A 22,033-nucleotide genomic window follows, 5' to 3' on the forward strand; every position below is an offset into this window, starting at 1 on the left:
GGTCACCATTTGTCTTAATATGCATGGATGGATGGATGGATTTAGTAGTTTAGTCCTGCCATTTAGCCATTTTAGCAGATTTGCCCCACCCCCTTATGAGAGGTTGTCATATGCAATCCAGTAGACAGCTCATAGCTCTTCACATTAACACCAAACAAGGAATTTGGCATTTTTGGCTATATAATTTATTATAAAGAGACAAGAACCACTTACAAACTGTTGCAATACATATTGGAACCAACCAACAACCTGATGTGATGGATGATTACCTAACATCTAAAAACTTCCTCACAATCTTCCTAGAATTCCCTATAATATAACAGTAAGATCATAACAGTTCAGGGCTTTATTGTTGTCCACAATACAGACTGTATTAATGTGAATGAAGCAGAACCTAATAGTGATTGTCAGCTCTCATTCAAAGCTTGACAATTCAGTGGGAAAGATACTGCATACGGGTCGCTCACAGCGAGCGTCAGCCCTGCACGCTGGGTCCGGATAGCATTTCACCTAATATCGATCTCTGCCTAAAAGCACGTCTAGCTTATACACCAGCATTGCATCTGTATGTGTTTTTCATCAGACACCACAAAGTCGTAGTGAATGCTGTCTAATGCAGTTAAATGTATTTAAGTAAAATAATTTTTTACAAGGATTGTTTAGTTTTTTTCTTTCAACAGCCACTGCTGCTGAACACATTGTGTGTTAAACTAAAGCACTGATGGAGATGCGTTTGTGCTTTTCATGGCCAATTCCCTTCATTTACCTTCTCACTTTGGACTCCTGGTTTTTTTGACCTAAGAGCACTTTGCGTTTTCCAGTGAAATAGCTATTAATAACTGAATTTATTCCTGTTTAGGTGCGCATTTCCACAATTCGATCTTACACTAATGAGCTCACTTGCCTGCACACAAGCACACACACACACACGTATATGATTGTGTGAAATGTTTAAGCACTTTATCCTGGTACACCTGGAGCCTTTCTCAAGAACACTGGGTCTTCACCATACAGTAAGTGAGGAGCATGAGTGAGAACCATGCACACACACACACACACGTTTACACCTACAGTAGGGGCAATTTAGCATCGTCAGACCATGTTTGTGCAATAATGTGCCAGCCTGCAATGATCATTTTATACAATAATGTTTTGCCATTCTTATAAAGGGTGCCAGTAATTCTAGATTTCACTGCACAGCGTTCAAACAATGAGCTTAACTGTGCAAGGTGATATTAACGTTCACAAAGCATATCATGTGCTCATCCATTTAAATCTGTACATAAACCAGCAAGTTTTTTAAAGCCGCTTTAAAATAACAACTGAAGCTACTGTTACTAATATTGTTTACTGTCTAGTGGCCTAATCCATTCGATTCATTATACAGTACATAAACAGAGTATTTTTTTCAGTGGTGGATGAAATACACAATTCCTCTGCTTGAAAATAGAGATACCCTTAGGTCACATATTACCTTTCCATTTAAAACTCTTATTCTCTAAAGAAATACAAGTGCAAAAGTTTTAAGTATTTCCTAATTTCTTCATACTGAATTTTTTAAAAAATGGTAACAAATGTTTTACTGCGACAGTTTTGTATCTGTAGACACGAAAGATAACTTTGTTGATTATGTAACAACCTCAGCAGCGACCTCATTTCCCCTCTCTTCTGTTCCATCCACTCAGCATTCAGCATCAGCAGTATACTAATCACCAGCCTGATCATCCGTCATCATCTGCACCTGTTTCTCACATTTCAGGGATTTTAGGCTTGAGGAGGAATGGTTTGTTGTTTGTTAAGGACACAAAGTGACCTATGAATTATTCATATACATCATATAATCACTTGGATACAGGGACTGGAGTAAAAATGAGACACAAAAAGGTCCTACAGGAAGCCTTTCTATAATATATTCACCAAAACTATATTAATAATACAAGAAGGTCTGGCTCTTTGGATGTAAAATATGAAGAAATTGTGTGTTTCAAAACTTTTGCACAGTGCTGTACTTCCCTTCAAATGTACAGAAAAGTATTAAAAAATACCGCGACTTGTTTTTAACAATAATTTCTAGTATTATTTTTGTTATTAGACTCTAGGTCCTACCAATGTTGGGAATCAGTGCAATAGGAATCACTCTTGTCCTCCACAGGTCTTAGGTGCACTACAGTCTCCTAGATGGATAAATGGACTCTTGCTTAAACTACTCACTTCAGTTGGGAAGGCTCTAATGTCACTTTCTGCACATATCAGTTAATATAAAGTCATTAAATGAGACTGCCCAAATATCTAAAATAACAGACTTTCTTTCTTTGTTAAATAAAAATCAATGTTCTGTGTGCTTCATGCCGTGTAGTATAGTACTGTATAGTGAAGATGGACTGAAACGCTGGATTGCTTGATCTTTAAGAAGAAGTTATGATCACAGTAATCTCATTTGGTTGAGGTAGACCTCCACTCCACCTACAGCCGGTGCCAAAAGTTTTGAGAATGACACAAATGGTAATTTTCACAAAGTCCTCTGCTTCAATGTTTTTAGATCTTTTTGTCAGATGTTACTCTGGTACTGTATACTGAAGTAGAATTAACAAGCATTTCATAAGTGTCAAAGGATTTTATTGACAATTACCTTTTTAAGTTTATTCAAAGAATCAATATTTGCAGACCCTACCTTTTAAGACCTCTGCAATTCTCACTGGTATGCAGTCAATTAACTTCTGGACCACACCTTGACTGATGGCAGCCGGTTCTTGCATAATCAACGCTTGGAGTTTGTCAGAATTTGTGGGTTTTTGTTTGTCCAACCGCCTCTTGAGGATCGATCATAAGTTCTCAATGAGATTAAGGTTTAGGGTGTTTCCTGGATATGGACCCAAAATTTCCATGGTTTGTTCTCCGAGACATTTAGATAGCACTTTTGTCTCATGGTGAGGAGCTCCATCACGCTGGAAAAGGCATTGATCATCACCAAACTGTTCTTGGATGGTAAGGAGAAGTTTGGCTGTGTTCTTAGTCAAAATTGTGAGTGAGCTCACCCCCTTGGCTGAGAAGCGACACCATACATGAATGGTCTCAATGACACAGGACTGGTGGTAGCACAGGATATTTAAACCCCAATAGGAATATCTGACAAAAGATTGTGGTGATGTTACTATAGTTTGTCAATGTTACAGACATTGGGGCAGCGCTTGTATTGAAAGTTGTAAGACATTGATGAAACTATGTTTGATAATTAAACATGATAATTGCCCCTAACACAATGTTGCGAAAACAACCTAAACACTGTACTCATACCCAATTAATAGCCTGAGTGGAAATTGAACTCATACCCCTGTGGCAAAAGCGCTGTCCACTAAGGAACATGCTGGTGATGCTTCAAAATGCATCAACAACTAGTGTTACAAACACTATATTACAGCAATTTGGAAGCTAATTTGTTATCATATTCAAATTTTATTCGTCACATACACAGTCATACACAGTGCGATATGTACAGTAGTGAAATGCTTATTCAACAGTTTTGTATTACAGACAAATGATTATTTAACAAGGTATTAATTAGTGGGTCCTGCGACCCTGTGCACAGGATAAAGTGGTATAGAAGATGAGTGAGAGTGAGTAAGTAAATAGAGGTTGAACATTTGTGCAACCTGGCTATTGTGAAGCCAAATATGGTCAGAAAAGTGCAAGAACAACATGGACAACTCTACATAGCACACTTCACAGACATGTTGAAGGAGCTTGTGTGGTGTGTGTGGCACCCAGGGTGCAGCACTGACCACCATTAAAAGTAAACAAATAGATTGTTGTGCACTTCGATTTTAAATTACTGGAACATCCCTAGTTCTTTTAGCTCAGGTTTCCTTACTGTGGTCCTGAGGATCGAATGCCTCGCAGAGCTTCAAGTTCTCTATTGTCAGCATGCTTATGAAGAGCTTGATAATTAGCAGATGATATTTTGCCTAGTGCTGAAATGCAGTTTGCCATTGTGTCAAATACACATACCATGTATAAAAGACACATAGACTTAATGACACGTGTCACGTTTTTTAAAAGGGTGCCCTATTATCATTCATTGTTGGACATTGTCGCCTTGCACCTCCAGGTCCATTCCCGACTTGGGTTTGTGTGCATAGAGTTTGCATGTTCCCCCTGTGCTTGGTGGGTTTCCTCCAGGTCCTCCGGTTTCCCCTCACAGTTCAAAGGCATGCAGATTAGACTAACTGGCATTCCCAAATTGCTTGTAGTGTGTGAATGAGGGTGTGTGCCCTGTCATGGCTTGTAACCCCGTGCCTTGTCTTCTGGGATAGGCTCCAGGCCCCTGTGACCCTATATGCAGGATAAAGCAGTAAATGACTAGTGAGTAAGTGTTGAACGGTCTCCAGTATGGGGATATTGCTCACCCCATGCCCAAACCCCAACCACTGGATGCAGTGCTGGTCCCAAGCCCAAAATGGGAAGATTGCGTCAGGAAGGGCATCCGGCATAAAACCTGTGTCAAGTTGTGAAATGTTGTATGGTTCGCTGTGGTGACCCTTCGATAGGAGCAGCCAAAAGACCTCCAACAACAACATGGGTTTTCAGTATATATGTATACGGACAAAATATTAGAAAAAAGTGCATAGCCCGTTTTCTGTTTCAACTCCTGGCATAATGCTTTCTGAAAATTCCCATTTTCAATGTTCTGATTAGAAACTTTGGCTAGAAAAATGCACTTCCACAAAGGGACATGAAGGGCTGAAGCCCATTTGCTTTAAACTCAAGACAGTGTATTTGAAACAACACGGAAAAGAACTTTAAAGAATGCAGAATGCATGATGCTCTGCATTGTATTTCAGCAGGAACGTTACCAGGCACATCTTGGAGGCCTCTGTGACATGTTAAAAGGAGTGTTGTATGGCACATTTACCTTCAGTTTACATCTCAGAAGTTCAACACTCTCCCAGGCAACTACCATAACCGGGGTTGCAGGAGCAACAAGGGCATATAAATGACAAACAATTAACACCACTGTATCTTTCAGATGTAATATCAGACCATGGCCTGATGTCAGTCCTCATTACATTAAGACGGTAGATGTGTCTAAAGTAATGAACTGATTAGCTTTTGAATGAATTGAAATGTCAATCACTATTAAGAGAAATCGGCAATGATAAAAAAAAAAAAATCTCCTTTTGTAGTGATACAGCACATGGCCCATGTTCTGGGAAGTAATTGTTTTGGAGTAAATTATCTAGAGGAATGTCCGATTTTAAAAATGTCATCTTTTGTTTATAGTTATTTGTGGAACTTGTTAATGAAGGGAATTCAATTATGGTTTAATCCATCCTGCTGTTATAAAATCCCAACTCCAGAAAAAAAGATAAGAAGGTTTGTGTCCTAGCTGAGTCTTGTGCATTTCTGTGATAAGCTAATTGATTTTTTTTTTTTAATTACTAACAATTTCTGGACAACACCATTTCTAACACCTCTGATTTGAATGCATTAAATACACAGTGTAATATTTTAGTTGTGTCTCGTTAAGGATGGGTTCCCTTAGTAAGGAAAAGAAAAATGTAATGAAACTGTAAAAATGTTTTAAATGCACTCAACTCAAATAATGTTATATTATCCCTGGCTGAAACATTTTTCTCCAGAATTTAATTGGAGTTGTCAAAGACGTAGAGTTATTTAACTGTTTTTCTTGGAAACCAATCTTCCATCAAAACAGCCCGAACAGATGTGCACCGATGAGGCAGAAACAGGTGTTGATCATTAGAAGGTTTGTGGCGCTGAACTGTGATGGGTCAGTGAATGTATAAGCGTTTGGCTGTTTAAACTGTTTGTCTTGGTAGTTTGGGATAAAAGCCTGATTCACATACAATCAAGTTTTGCAATCAAACGTCCTAGACGTTTATGTTGCGTTTTGTAGTGGCGCTTAATTGACTTCTACACCGGCGTTCGTTTGCCTCTGTCTAATGTCAGCCTGCAGCCCAAACTGTAGTTTGTGTGTTAACCTGTGGGGGCAGTGTATCGGGAACTGGATATGACTCTCTGACTGCACAACGTCTGATTAAGGGAAGTTTTTTTTGTGGTTTAAAAAACATGCGAAAATTTCCGCGTAAGTTTTTAAACAATTATTTTATTTTATTTTGCCCTTTTCCGCATTTCCCTATGTATAGCATGGAGGATCATGGGATATATCCGGTCCTCCGAAGCGTAAAATGAACGTGAAGAAAACGAACTAGAAGCGGTTTCCTTGCGTTCGTTGGGTTTTGAACGACAAGAAAAAGCTGCATGCAACGTTCTTTTAATGCCGTATAAACGCGCAGCCGGACAAACGCACGTCACCAAAGCCCGTGTGAACACTCTCATTGACTCCTGTGTGTAGAAAACACTCTGCGCTTGATCCGCGCTCACCGGACGCTACGAACGCAAAAAAAACGCTCGATTTTAACGCCCGTGTGAACAAGGCCTAAGTTTGCTTGGTGGGTTTCCTCTGGTTACTCCAGTTTTCTCCCACAGTCCAAAGACATGTAGATTAGGCAAACTGGCATTCCCAAATTGCCTGTAGTGTGTAAATGCAAGTGCGAATGTTGACTGGAGGTCCTACCACAGTTGTAAAAATGGGGATAAATATAGTGGTCGTCACCATTGGCCTCCACGGTCCCCAGTTGGACTACAGAGGCTCATGGATGGATGGATGGATGGAGGAGGATGATAAATCTTGAATGTCCTTTTTTAATCAGAGTAATCAATTACCTACCTGACTGTTTAAATTGGTGATGAACAAATTAAAACCAGAGGCTGTTGATGGAAAATTGATTGCCGTCGACTATGTTTAAACTCTTCAACCTCTTCACCTAATTAGACTTTTCAACATTTCTTTGGGATTATTTACATAAGAAGTGTGTAGCCTGGTCAGTAAAAAAAAAAAAAAAAAAAAAAGGTAATCCTTAGCCAGCCATTTTTTATTTTTCAATACATAGGTTTCATATTTACCCTCAGGACTCGTATACCAATCTGCCTAAAGAGCATTCAGTCAAGACAGCTAGCCAATATTTGCAGTGTCAGTGCATAATGTTTTTTTGTTGTTGTTTTTTACCTACAAATTGCAAATATTTATTCATATGTCATTTGTTACCTGTGCTATAAAATAATTAACTTTTGGATAGTAAAGGTATTGTAATTAGATGGATTTGGTCATTGCATAGTAAAAGGTATGGATATTTAATAAGTCAGTGACAAATCACCAGGTGAGCACGCTGGTCTGAGATACTCAATGATCAATAAACCTGATGGCCATGAAGTGACTCATCATTAATACCAATTGACGTGAAGAAGCTTCAATTTAAACCAGGGATTAGAGTGACAGACCATACCACAACCTGCCAATAAAACTGAATCTTATAAATAAAATGAAAATACATCATCTTTATATGAGACCTTATAAGACCTTATATAAAATGTGTATTACAGTATCATAATGAATATTCAAACTAGTTAGTAAAACAGTCAGACAACTAGTTTTAGGAATCCGACCTACTTATAATGTTTTGCGTGAAATTGTGGGAAACTGAGTACTCGAAGAAGATGCTCCTAAAACTTTTCCAATTTTTTTTTACAATCTGAGTCCTGAAATATGGCCGTGTCATCAGGCAAGACGAGGGAAAGAAGATATGATAACCTGGTGATTTAGTACATTCAGGTGGTCAGCTGACTTCATTTTATTTCCACATAAGGTTGCTGGGTCTAGACCTGAGCGACTGATCAACCCCAGATCATAACACTGTCTCCAGAGGCTTGTACAGTGGACACTATGCATGATGGGAGCATCGCTTCATGCTCCTCCCTTATTACCCTGACACGCCCATCACTCTGAAGCTCAATCTGGACTCATCAGGTCACATGACCTTTACCATCGCACCAAATTTCAATCTTTATCCTTTTTTTCTGATGAGTCTCACTAACAAGTGGTTAACTTATGTACACACAGCTGGTTAATCCCAATCCTGTGAGTTTTCATCACAATGTGTGTGTGTGTGTGTGTGTGTGTGTATGGACATGGTTTAACACTTTCATTATTAAACATACTGTAGTTCAAACTTCCGATCTTTCAGACTCAGGACTAGACTCCCCTATTCCCCTGAATTTTGCACGCACCTCCAAGAAACATTCGGCCGGGTTAAGTGCAATGGACTGAAAATAACGCACCCTTTTCAAGTTATAGGGATCCGTTTGGTATCCGTGACCAAGCACTTTGTTTCCCTGACTCCTAGCCTGCTCATTTTTTGGTCTGGTTGGTACTAAACATGGCATGTCGAATGGCTTGAAAAACTCTAAAAATAAGTAAAAAAAAAAAAAAAAAAAACATGTTGAAAAAAAAATTATACACCCCTTCGAAATGGCCATTAAATGATTGCAAAAATCACTCCATAGGCTTTAATGTGGTTTATAGAGAGGACACTCACTTGCTCATCAGGGACAATCATATAATTTTGATTCATACACATTCACATTTCATACAAAGCTGCTTTGTGATGATGTAAATTGTTAAAAGCGCTATACAAATAAAATTGAATTGAATTGAATTGAATATGTAAAAAAAAAAAAAAAAAAATGCTTTTTGACCTCTTTGGATAAACTGACATCCTGCACTAAATTTTTGAAATACAGTGGTACTTCAGCGTACAAATGTAATCTGTTCTGGAGGCGAAAATTTAGATTGCGAAATGCATATTAATAGAGGAAATAAAATTAAATAAAAATAGATAATCTGTTCCAACCAAAATGATTACCAATGTCCAATGTACTTCCCTAATTTTTGCTTCCTCTTGGCACTGGCTGCTTTAAAAATGAAACTGAAATGGATCCCTTTTTTCCTGCTCCCGTCCTTAGTAACAATCTTGAGACCTTCATGGTGCTATGTCTTCAATAAATCTTGCACAAAAAGCCAAAAAAAAAAAAAAAACCACACAAAAATATGTAAACTCACTTTGCTTGGATTCCCATCGACACAAACAAGTTTTGAACGGCTCCCAGACAGACACATCCAACAATTTTAAAGCTTCTTAGACTAAAAATCAAAGCTCTATTACCTACTGGATGGAATGGAATGATATTAATACAGTAAGAGCCCTTACGAAGGCCTTTTGAGGGGGTCAACGGATTATGAGTTTGGGAGAGTATTTATGACTCGCATGGGAAGACCTTCCTGTTTGGAGATAGCGTGGGGTTATTAATTAGGAACTAAAAAGAAAACGGGGTTTTGGAAACTAAATATAAAGCTTTCTGTCCGCTCGGGGCGAGTGCACCCTTACAGAGGATTCATGTGTGATTTATCTCTGCCTTTACACTTTAACTCGGAGCGAGCGTGCATGCCAATAGCATCGCGTGCCGATCTTTCTCTCTCTTTCTCACTGGCTGGGTCTTTTGCCTTTGTCTTTTATCTTGCTGCACGCTTTGTTTTTGTCTTGGCCATGATGCCTTACTGAAGCTGACTAATGATGTGTGCAGGTATCAGGGCCCTTAAATAAACACGATGCCAGGTGCAGTGCGTTCACACTGATTGCGTTTACGGAGCTGTCGCCTGGCAACCGTGTGTCTAGAACGACGCAGCTCTGCCTGTTCAGAGAACACTGCACCCCGTGAGTTCCTCTTATACACTGTACTGTAGGTTAAGACTATAATAATAAAAAAAAATAAAAAATAATAATAATAAAAATAATAATAATAAGAAGAAAAATAAAAATAAGAAAAATAATAATAATAATAATAATAATAATAATAATAATATGTTGTCTGTGACTTTTACTTGGAGGGGGTGGGGCAGCTGCAGGGACCTGACCAAGCCACGCCCCCTCGACTCACAGTTACAGTATACAGAAATACTGTATCATATCATATCATATGACAGTATCCGTTATAGATTCATATCTTTGTAACTGCCTGGGCTATAAAGGACGTGTTTTCAGCATTTTGCTCAGCGGTGTGTTATTGCATCTGTAGTTCACAATTTCACCAGGATTTCTATTATTATGCTAAAAATGTAAAACCTCTCTTTAATTATTGCTTTATGTACATGTATCTGTATCTTCATGTACACTGCCCTTACTTTGTAATTAAATTAAGTGTTAAAACGCTAAACAAGTTATTAATTAATATTTATTGTTATTATTCTTTTTTTACTTACAAGGAATATAATAAATGAATGCCCTCATTTCACAATTAATTCACTAGTGTCTAATATACAAAACTGAATAAGAAGTCATTACAGATTTGTTAGCACATTTCTGATAAACCAAGCATGCCCGCTTATGTTAATTACCGCAAGTTATTAACATTTTGTCGGCATAGTATTGCAACATTCGTTATCAAATCATTAGTCAGCATAAAGCATAGCTATTTTTTTAATAATGATTACCCAGAAGGCACTGTGACAACACTTTGTTACGTACTGCTAAGTTATTACGTACTTAAGCTTTAATTATGGAGCCGTATTGTAAAGTGTTTTTAACCTCCAGTTACACTAAAGTACCCGACGTTTACCTTATTGTTTTTCAATATCACTCAGTCAATATTCTGCTGCTGCTAGAAATTTACATGAGCTGGTGGTTAGGTGTTTAATTTCTATTCACTAATGGATCCTTTATTTTAGGATGGAGGGGGAGGTGCGCAGGCAGGAAACTTGCACAAGCAGAAAATTAAATCCCTCGGCGCCCACAACTTCACTCTTTAGCCTGTCACTTTAATGTCCTGTTTAAAACTTTAAAGTTTTTGGTAGAGCACCACTTGAGTCACTATATCTTATTGTAAATGTGGTAAACTTAACCTGATTAGGTCATCTCTACCACTTGGTTGAGGTATGCAAAGAAAAATGAAACTGATGATTATAGTGTTGGAGATTGTTAATATAAGTAAGATTTTTGCATTTATTTCTTGTGGAAAAATGCGTTTCACAATACAAAATTTCACCTTAAGAACTCGCTTCGGAATTAAAGTTGTATGCTGAGGTATCGCTGTATTTGTAAACGTAATGATACTTTTACCATGAAACTTTTCAACCCTATATACAGTATAGGGCATACCACTGTAAACCCAATTCTCAAAGTAATTAAACATACTGTATTTAGTACTGTTAACTTAAATAATTACAATAAGTTCAAATTAATAGGCCTTGATGAGTATTTAGAACTTTTTGGTATTTATGAGTTTGTAGAAATGACACTTTTCAAGTAAGCTTGAACAAATTTGATATTTTAAGTATCTGTAAGTACTTAAGTAACAGTAACTGTTAACTTAAAGTTCCACCAACTTAAAACCTTTAGACTAGCGATTTTGCCATGCGAAAGGCCCGGGTGTATGGAAGTATATTAGTGACAAAATTCTTCAAAGCAAAATAGCAGGTTGAATTACATGAACTGAAAAAAAAAAAAACGTATCACCCATCGCTCGCGCGATTCAGATTAAATTGCCATGCAGAAAAATGCAAACATTTTTATTGCAACACTTTTTTTTCTGTTCATGTAATTTAACCTGCTATTTTGCTTTGAAGAATTTTGGCACTATTATACTTCCATACCCGGTTTCGATTCCCAACGACTGGAAGAAGTGCCTATCCCAAGCCCAGATAAAATTGTGTAAGTAAGGGCATCTGGTGTAAAACCTGTGCCAAGCTTGTGTGCGGCCGGATTGTCTGCTGTAGCGACCATTGCCGGGAGAAGCCAAAAAACTATTTGACTTGCAGCGACTAAAAAATAATAGTTAGGCTACTCAATAATGCAAGTAAAGAATGATTAATATGAATGAGGACAACAAACTCAAAAATTTAGATATTTTCATATATATTCCTATAATCCATATATTAAGGTTTGTTAATACTTCCTGGTCAGGTTTAATTTTCGTCTCTGCGTGCATGGACTTTGTTTTCCCCGCGCTTGGTGGGTTTCCTCCGGGTGATTCAGTTTTCTTCCACAGTCCAAAGACATGCAGATTAGGCTAATTGGCGTTCCCAAATTGCATGTAATATGTGTGTGTGTGCCCTGCGACGGATTCACACCCTGTCCGGGGTTTACCCTAACTTGTGCCCTAAGTCTCCTGGGATAGGCTCCAGGCCCCCCCGCGACCCTGAATGCAGGATAAAGTGTGTGAGTGGAAATAAAAAATGCAGAAGGTATGTTCATTGCTTTTTTGTTATTAAGGATATTAAGGGGTTAACTACCCCTCCCCCCACCACCCCCCACCAATGCATATTTAAGACATATAAATAGTACCCTCCAAGGTAAGGTTGATGTGCTGATTGAGCTTTAACACATAACCCAGATGAATTATAGGCTGCAGTAGAGCAATAAAACTGTAATTCAGAGATACAATTATGGTGTAGACATAGCAAGAGAGACCTGAATGATTACGCTACTTTATTTAGATTCCATCAACATAAAGTTATAATTAGTGGCATGTATTTAAACATGCCGTTAAGCTGTTTGGAGAAGATCCACGGCTCCATTTTGTAGAAGATTAATCGTTGCCTCTGGCCTTGAACTGGTAAGGCTAACTGAGACAACCTGGCCGGCAGAACACTGTTCATAAATCAAGATAAACAGATCGATATTTCTGTGGACCGTGGAGGTAACTTATAGTCATTCCCATCCCAGGAAAGCCTATTAAAAACTGACACAACTGATAGAGACTTGAACTTATTCTCTAACCTGCACTTTTATTGCCATGAAAGTATACGGCCAATATAATATTAATCTCTATTATTGAGTTCTTATCTAATAATAAAAAGATGCTTTAGCATACACTGACCTACAGCGGTAAAGATATCTTAACATCTTGACGTTTTCACATGTAAAGACGCTTTAGAGCACTAAAACGGAAGAACATTATATAAACAGCTACTATATTAGGCTTAGGTAATGATTTAAACATTAGGCACAGCCTGAACTGATTCATGTTGTGTGTGAAAACTGGATTTTTCTGAATATATACAGTACATCGCAATTCAGAGATGCTAGAGCTGCTGCCGGCTTAAAAAAAAAAAATGCTATTACAAGCTACTTGTGGGAGAACATTTCTAACAACACTTGTACCTTCTAGAGCTGCTGCCGGCTTAAAAAAAAAAATGCTATTACAAGCTACTTGTGGGAGAACATTTCTAACAACACTTGTACCTTCTAGTAAAATCTCGTCTACTCGGTGGCCATCTTGCCGCCTTGGCACTGCTCCCAGGCAGTTATTTTCAGCCATCAAAGACAGGCTCTCTAAAAAAAAAAAAAAAGGAGTCAAGAAGATAAAATGGCAGTTAAAATGTGACAAAATGGTGTGAATAATATGTGACCCCTGGCACCGATATGATACCTTGGGCTTTTTCTTCCTTCCAGATTCGGTCAATACGAAGCTCTCGGTTCGATACGTCTGTATTGAGTAATACATTAAACAGAGCGTATAATAAAGTAAGCTATTAGTCATTACATTCCTCTAATATGACATAATGTGCAACAAAGATTTCAACTTAATCAAGTCCACATGGCTTTTTCTAAAAGACAAAAAGAAAACTTTTGTTCCTATTTTTTTTTATCGTTATCTTGAATCAGGAGAGTCTGCAGCATGGCTGTTTGGCGAGTTGCTGGGGTGGTAATATTTTAGCTCATGAAAACAGCTATAGCTCCCGTCAGCAGGAAGTAGGTAATGGGAAATGATAAAATGCTGGCTAAAATGCTAAATTACCACTTAATTTCTACTCTCAGCTATACAGTGGATGTCACGCTGATTTTGTCGGCCACCTGATGACTTCTTGTTATCGACAAGCTCTCCCGCGCACCCCAGAGCGCCCCCACCCATGAGGAAGAGTATGAAAAATATGAGCTTCTAAATTCTAATCAAGACATCACTGCGCTGTTCAAGTTCACTGACCTTGCTTGTAAATGTGACAGGATTTAGAAGCAGCTTTATACCACATGGCAGCATGTTGATGTAGTGGTTAGCGCTGTCGCCTTGCACCGCCAGGGTCCGTGTTCGATTCCCACGTGAGTGTCTGTGTGCATGGAGTTTGCATGTTCTCCCCGTGCTTGATGTGTTTCTCCAGGTAATACAGTTTCCTCCAATGATTCAAAGACATCACTGTAAGCCCAGACAAGTTGAGTTTATTTAAAAAAATGGAGGAAACTGGTTGCCCTAAAAAAAAAAAGAAGTAATGTTTAATGAAAACAAAAATAAAAACAGTATATTCTTTTCCTGTTTTATTTAAACTTTAAACATGGAATTTAAGAACAAGTCATGTCTTATAAACTTTTTTGGTTTATTAAGTAAACAGAGGTTCAATCATAGTCCAGGAGCATACTGTACATCAGTCCAAAAAGGCCTGAAGTAGGTGGCCAGTTTATCCATCACCACACTCCCTTCCAAGATGATGTCCGCTCTGGATGGGTCGAGCTGAGGTTTTTCTTGATCAATGTAGAGGACTCCCATTGGTGTTTTCCTGCACAAGTCCATATTAGGTACATCCTAACAGAAAAAAAGAAGATATACTGTAATTAGGCAGTTACTGTAGATAATGCAGTCTTGTCCAACAAAAAGTACCTCGATTTACCGCCACATATTTATATTTTTTTTTATGTGCATATTAACCATTCTGTAAACCATTAAAGGTTAAATACCAAGCAGTCCTTAAAAAATAATAATGAAGAAAGAGGTGGACAATAGCCTATCTCACTGGTTAAAGCATGTTTCACTGCTCGCAAACAGACCATGAAATGATAAGGTGGCTAAATTATCGTACAGGTGACTAACAGGTAAAATGACTATCAAACTAATTAACGCATCATGTTGTACTGCTCCAAAACAGCAGAAAGAGTGATAAGACAACGTTATACAATATAGCTAGCAAACTTAGTGGGTGAAATTACGTGAAATGCGCGTTCGTGTTCCCAGTTAGCTAGCTAACTCAGCGGGTGAAAAATTGTTGAACATTACAACAAAGTTTTAATACTGCCACATACACAAAATTACGGAAGTGCATTGCATTCACACAATAAAAAAAATCACAGGACTTATGTCATAATTATGACTTAATATCTCATAATTATGACATCCTGATCTCATAATTATGACTTACTTACTCATAATTATGACTTAATATCTCATAGTTATGAGATAATATCTCATAATTATGAGATAAAATTTCATAATTATGAGATAATATCTCATAATTATGACATCCTGATCTCATAATTATGACTTACTAACTCATAATTATGACTTAATATCTCATAACTATGAGATAATATATCATAATTATTAGATAAAATTACATAATTATGAGATAATATCTCATAATTATGACTTAGTATCTCATAATTATGACTTATTATCACATATAATTATTGGGGTTAGGTCATTGCTTCTGAGAAGACAGGGACAATTAGGCAAATATTGCCAAATTTAATTTGCTTTTATTTATTTCTTGGATTGTTTTTTTAGTTTCCCGAGCACCGTCCGTTCTCGCGTAGACGACGGAGCTCTGTTCATTTTGTGTTTTCCGTTTTAATTGTGTTTCCTTTTAAGTTCCTAGTTAATAAACCCCCTTTTATATCCAAACGTAAAGGTCTTCCCATGTGTATCATAAGCACTCTCACAAAAACCCCTATTTCTTTGACCTCCTCCAAAGACCTGCGTTAGGGCTCGTATACTCATCATAACATTTCATGGTGCGGATCTCCATACCGCCCCACGTAACAAAACCAATATGGAATGCTTCATGGATACACAATCATGCATTTAAAATGCACCCAAGCTGGCTTTGTGGTATCTCAGAGAATCATCTGGGCACCTATTAAAAATTCTGGATCCTCGTTTCCGACAAAAGGATGCAGTAACTTTCGTTTCCGATGTCATGCGTTAAAATGCCCCCTTCCACAAACTGCCTCCCCTTATCTCATAATTATGAGATATTAAGTCATATTTATGAGATGATATCTCATAATTATGAGATACTAAGTCACAATTATGAGTTAGTAAGTCATAATTATGAGATCAGGATCTCATAATTATGACTTACTAACTCATAATTATGACATAATCCCTGCGATTTTTTTTTATTGTGTGAATGCAATGCGCTTCTGTACAAAATAAAGCAAAAAAAAAAAAAAAAGCAGGTTTATACTTCTCGCCAATAGAACTCACCATATTCAGTAGACTGTGGAACAGCAGCCTGACCGTCGCTCTCCGGTCTCACCTGCTGGAAGTTGTTGCCTGAAGAAACAGCCAATCATCAACTTCAAATTCGGTCTCTATGGAGATAAAGAGGCGTGGCCACGGCTAAAACTTAATGTTTTTTAAGCGATTAAACTTAAAATTATTAATTTATTACATTACTATCAAATTGCAAGTATATTGTATTACAAATTAGTATAATATCTTACCTATAATAGTAATGCAATCAAACTTAAAATTATTAAGTACATTGTAATTGATTGTTTAGGTAGATATCAAATCTGGGTTTACAGTAATGCAGATTAGGCTAATTGGCATTCCCAAATAGTCCATAGTGTGTGAATAAGTGTGTTTGTGTGTGTGTGTGTGTGTGTGTTTGTGCCCTGTGATGGATTGGCACCCTCCCTCGTGCCCTAAGTCTTATGGGATGGGCTCCAGCCCCCCAACGACCCTGGATAGAGAATAAAGCGGTATAGATGATGAGTGAGTGAGTAAGCAACAATGTTACTACAAGACAGCATCACCATGGGACTCCATTGTCCCTAGTTAGACTACAGAGTTTTCTACTGTATATGGATGGGTGGATGGATTATACCACAAACAGCTCTTACAAAGGAACTAGAAAACACACATGCTGAGCAATCTCAGACAGCCTTACTTTGCTAATTGCTTGTGAAGTTCATAGCTGCGGATATGAGATCCTGCTCGGTGACGGTGATGGAGAGCACAGGATGGTGATGGAGCCTGATTAGCTAGAAGAACGAATAAAATGGTTCTGAGAGTCACAGCAGTGACAAATCGGTCCAAATCTTGTTGTTGCTGTACCCAAATGTTAGTTTAAACTAATAAAGGAGCATTACTTGCCCTCATTATATTGTACTATATATTATACTGCAGTGTTTTCACATGCAGATGTTTTTAGGTATCGATCGCCCATGATGACAAAATGATAAAAAGGTTCCTCCTAAGTTCACTTATTCAGTCAATCATTATCTTCACTTATGGAGAACTCACACACTTACACACTCATTCACACCAAGAGTTTGTGTAGCCGGTTAACCTACCAGGAATTCCAGAAGGACTTGCAGTGAAAGAACTTACAGCTTCTATTCTATAGCATATGGTGTCATAATAGAATAGCTACTGATATTTGTCATAACAGATTAACAGGTTTGGATTTTGCCTTGGTTTCATTTACTTCATTAATAAACAGATTCAACTTGAAATGTTAACCCATCCATAAATCGCTGAGTAACTCATGAGCACTAGTACTGTGCAAGGGTTTTTTGCACAGAGTAATCACAAAAAGTGATTAGTATATCGGTGATGAACCCAACAGTGCGTGATAACACGTGATAGTCTTAATGTGGGAGCCCCCTAGGGGTTATTCCTCCTATATGGGAGGAATTTAAACACACCCAAAATTAGGGAGAAAATCCGGAGAAAAAAACATACAGTAAGGAACGGCTTAAGACTTTATATGATTTGCTAATTGAGCTTTGTGTCTCCTTAGAGGTCTTTCTTACATCCTTGACCCTGTCAAGGTAATTTCTGTAAGAAATCACAGCCATCAAAATAAATTTCAGGCATGCTGGAAATTTGGAAATGTAGCTGCAGGCTGAAAAAATATAGTAGCAGTTATTTGTACAGTAGGTGGATCGAAGCGGTTCTTTGGAACTTCGTGGGTGGTCTATGCCTCTTTAGAATGGATTATAGTGAGGCAGGCATATTGGATGATAAAGTGATGATGATTCCCAAATAATGCAGAATGTGCTCATTCGCATGGCTACATTTCCAACTGAAATGTAGTGCACTAGGTAGGATGGCAGAAGGCTATATTTTTAACACTGTGTACTGCAGTGTGCTAGAAATAGGGACGATGGACCAGTTTAAGAGTGGGCCCCGGACTCTTCACTAAGTGCTTATTTTGCGTTAGCTATTCTGAGATGAAATATTAAAAAAATGATTCCTGAGTACGTTGTAACGTTTTTACGGCTAATTTGTGGGATATTAAGTCACATTAAATTACAAGATGCAAACTAAAACAATTCTTCATGCTTTCAACAGATTAAACAAACTAATTTTATCATTAAAATATATCAATTTATTTGTTTTAAGCTAGTGTGTAAAATCTGATCTGAGACCATCTATAGAAATGCGCTAGGAAAACGGAGGTATTGTTTGTAGCGGTCACGTAACGTTGAATGAGAATCATACAATTCTATTCTTAAAAATATATATTAAATTCCTATTAAGTCCAGGTTATTGACAAGATCATTTATAATGATATGCTCATTCATTGAAAGTAATTTTGAAACATTGAAAGTAATCTGAAATAATTCCCGGCATTGTTATGACCAGTACAGCTTTATTCTCTTTCCTGAAATCAACGTTTGTTTTCATGTTGGCAAAAAAAGTATTTTTTTGTACCATAATCCATAGAAACTCTGTAATGCTGTGTGACGGTCGACCCTGTACATTTAGTAGCTAATTATCTAGATTGGGTTTGCACATGTCCAATTTTAATTCATTATATTTATAGCTCAATAAGGCTGTTTAATGACAAGTAGATTAATAACCCCACACACAGTCACCCTCTTGATTTGAAGATCTTGTTTTCTCATTTCATATCCCTCGCAGCTCTCATTTCCTTTTTGTCTGTGATCGTTGCTCACTAACAGTCGCAAGGGGTTTTGGGTAGGAGACCGCCACCGAGTCGATGCCTTTGATTCAGCCATCTCCGAAGGGTGCATGTGAGAATTCTCTTGGATCCGCAAATGAGAAATGGGACGTCCCACGGCTTCACGGCTTTGCACAAACGAAGTCCACAAAGCCTCTGGGAAGGCTCTGCTACACCTTAGTTTGAGTACTTTATTCTTCCCTGATTTTTTTCTTTTCTTTTTCATTTTTAACAAGACATCCAAGACACGGAGTGCAGTTAAAGTATTGTGTTCTAGTCTTTCAAAGTATTATATTAATCAATAAAAATATCCCAACCTAGTTTATCTCCTCCATAGATTGTGATCAATCTAACAATATGGCATATATACAGTATATATATATAATTTTATTTCAGATTATTCCCAGTATTAATGACCGGTTTGGCACAGTACTGATCATTACACTTTTTAACAAACTGATCCCTTTTCTGTAATTCACTGGTTCACGTTTCTACAACTTTGAAGTTGTAGGATTTGATGGTTCTCTACTAGAAAACTTTGTGATAATAATGACCTATTTCAAGTGTCCTAGATTTCCCAAAGCCTCTCTCGGTATTGTGCATCTGTAATGCAGGTGATGGTGATTTATGACTCAGAGTGCAGGATGTGGCTGAGATTTGATAATTTCCCCATGCCCTTCAGCATCAAACACACTGGGGAGATAAGGGACTGGAAATATTGGCTGAAAGTATTAAAAGCTTCTGTGTGTGTGTTTGGGTATGTGCACTGATTTTGAGAGTGTAACTGAAGTTTTTTTTCTATAAGGAGGCTTGTACTTGTCCATTTGCTGGTCGTGTTAATTTTATCTCTTCATCAGAAATCCTGGCCAGTATGAGTACATATTGTGCACAGTGTACAGGCTTCGTACAACATGCTGGTTGTAGATGTTGCTTTCATTACTTTCATTTTCGAGAAAGGCACATGAAGCAATTGAGTAAAGTTTGCAAGTTGTAGAATATGTTGTAAAGAGACAAGAAAAAAATATTGCAGTATCTTCACACGGATTTTAAATATTGTGTTCAGGATTTTTAAATTATAATAATAATTATTATTATTATTTAACGTCTATATGATTCATAGTTATATGTATTTAATATATATTTATATATGCGGCACCGTGTCTTTGTGGTTGTAAGCACTGTGGTTTCAGACCTCCCGGGTGCTTTAAGGGTAATCCAGTTTCGACGGAAGCTACTTATAAAGTTTATGCAGCACGAAAGTGACCAATCTTGGTTCTATAAAAATTTTATAATTTTTTTCAACATTATACTGTCTCGCTTTAAACAATAACAATGTAAAATGTAAATTATTCATAATTCTTCATGTGCAATTGTAGTATTGATACTAAAATTGGTGTAAGCTTTTAGGAGATTACAAAAAAATTGCCTGAATCAAAGCATTTTGTGCAAAATTAAAGATTTTACCTTAAAAAAAATCTGTAGTGTAACCATGTCATGTTGCATTATCTTAACAATTCTACATTTTTGGTCAAGTTTCATCCGAATAACAGTTAAGATCATTGAAAGAATGAAAAAAAGTTACAGACACTACACCTAGATGATGCAATTTGTAGTACCAATTACCATGTTATGTTTATTTGTCAAATAAATTAAAATAATAAAAATAAAAATTACATACAATAATACAAAATGTATACTTATTATAATATTTATAAAATTGTACTAATAACAGAATCACAATATAAATCGAATCGGAAACACAGAATGTTGAAAACAAATCTATAGTGACGTGATATCTTCATTATTTATTTTTGTTTTGCTACAATGTGTATGTGCGTATGTGTCCCAAATACGTCACGTTATTTTACCACTTAGGTTTTCCACCATTAAATGAAATTTCTTTTCTGTTCCTCTGTAGAGGCCTAATGCCGCGGACGCTGGACAGCCAAATCACCATGGAGAAAACTCCCAGCTACTTTGTAACGCGCGAAGCTCCGCGCCGCATCGCCACTATGTCCCAAGAGACCAAACTCATCGTGGTGGTGCGAAACCCTGTGACGCGAGCCATCTCCGACTACACACAGACGCTATCCAAAAAGCCAGACATTCCCAGCTTTGAGGAGCTCGCCTTCAAGAACAGGAGCCAGGGTTTGGTGGACACGTCGTGGAATGCCATCCGCATAGGCATGTACATCCTGCACCTCGAGAACTGGCTGCAGTACTTCCGGCTCTCGCAGATCCACTTCGTGAGTGGCGAGCGGCTCATCACGGACCCGGCCGGCGAGCTTGGGCGCGTGCAGGATTTTCTGGGACTTAAGCGCATCATCACAGACAAGCACTTCTATTTCAACCGAACGAAAGGCTTCCCCTGTTTGAAGAAGCCTGAGAGCAGCAGCACTCCTCGATGCCTTGGCAAATCCAAGGGCAGGACACATGTCCAAATCGACCAGGAGGTCATTGAGCAGTTGCGTGACTTTTATAGGCCTTTCAATGTGAAATTCTATGAAACGGTAGGACACGATTTCAGATGGGACTGAAGCGGTACGCTTTCTTAAATGATGAATGAGTCATGGCATCAAATCTGTCAGTCAGATCCGCCGCTCGACTGAAGGAGTGAGTGAAAACAGAAAACCTCAAAGGACACCTTAAACAAATGAAGACCAAATGCTCTTAAAATATTAAATTAGCTTATAAGCTGAAGCTGAAAGATTCTACACAGGCGAAATCCATAGCTATTCCTACTGTAGCTCAGGACACTGTGGCATCCACGCGAAATCCTTGCCTACGTTTAGGATTGACACTTGCTCATTAAATCAAGGGAATAACTGAGAAGCTGTCATTTGGTTTCAAAGTACTTGTCATGCACAGCACTGTGTCTGTTCACTGTCCTCCTGTTACTGTTTAAAATACAAAAAGTGTGTCATCTTGTTATGAAACTGAAACCCATCCAGCATACGACTGCAGTGTGTTATTAAAATGGAACATGGCGAAAAAATTAAACACATCCTTAAAAAAAAAAAACTTGGCTTAAAGGTTTCTTTTTTTTGTTATTTAAAGGTTTTTATGATCTTGACCCTGGGAAAGAGCACAGCATGTTCTGAGGTTGATAAACAAATTGATCATATTACACTTACTCGTGTCCTTCTTTTAATGCCTATGTAT

The 22,033-nt window shown here is 37.7% G+C and overlaps 1 protein-coding gene across 1 annotated transcript in view; it reads left to right on the forward strand.

The window, feature by feature from the left end:
* hs3st2 (heparan sulfate (glucosamine) 3-O-sulfotransferase 2) overlaps nucleotides 1-21,829 on the forward strand; it is a 43,372-nt gene extending 21,543 nt beyond the window's left edge. Inside the window, exon 2 of the mRNA XM_053492764.1 lies at nucleotides 20,790-21,829. Within this exon, the coding sequence (XP_053348739.1) occupies nucleotides 20,790-21,408 (619 nt within the window). The 3' untranslated portion in view covers nucleotides 21,409-21,829. The remainder of the gene's footprint in view (nucleotides 1-20,789) is intronic.
* Nucleotides 21,830-22,033: the final 204 nt, after the last annotated feature.

Source organism: Clarias gariepinus, chromosome 3 (assembly GCF_024256425.1).
Source record: "Clarias gariepinus isolate MV-2021 ecotype Netherlands chromosome 3, CGAR_prim_01v2, whole genome shotgun sequence".
Classification (NCBI taxonomy): domain Eukaryota; kingdom Metazoa; phylum Chordata; class Actinopteri; order Siluriformes; family Clariidae; genus Clarias; species Clarias gariepinus.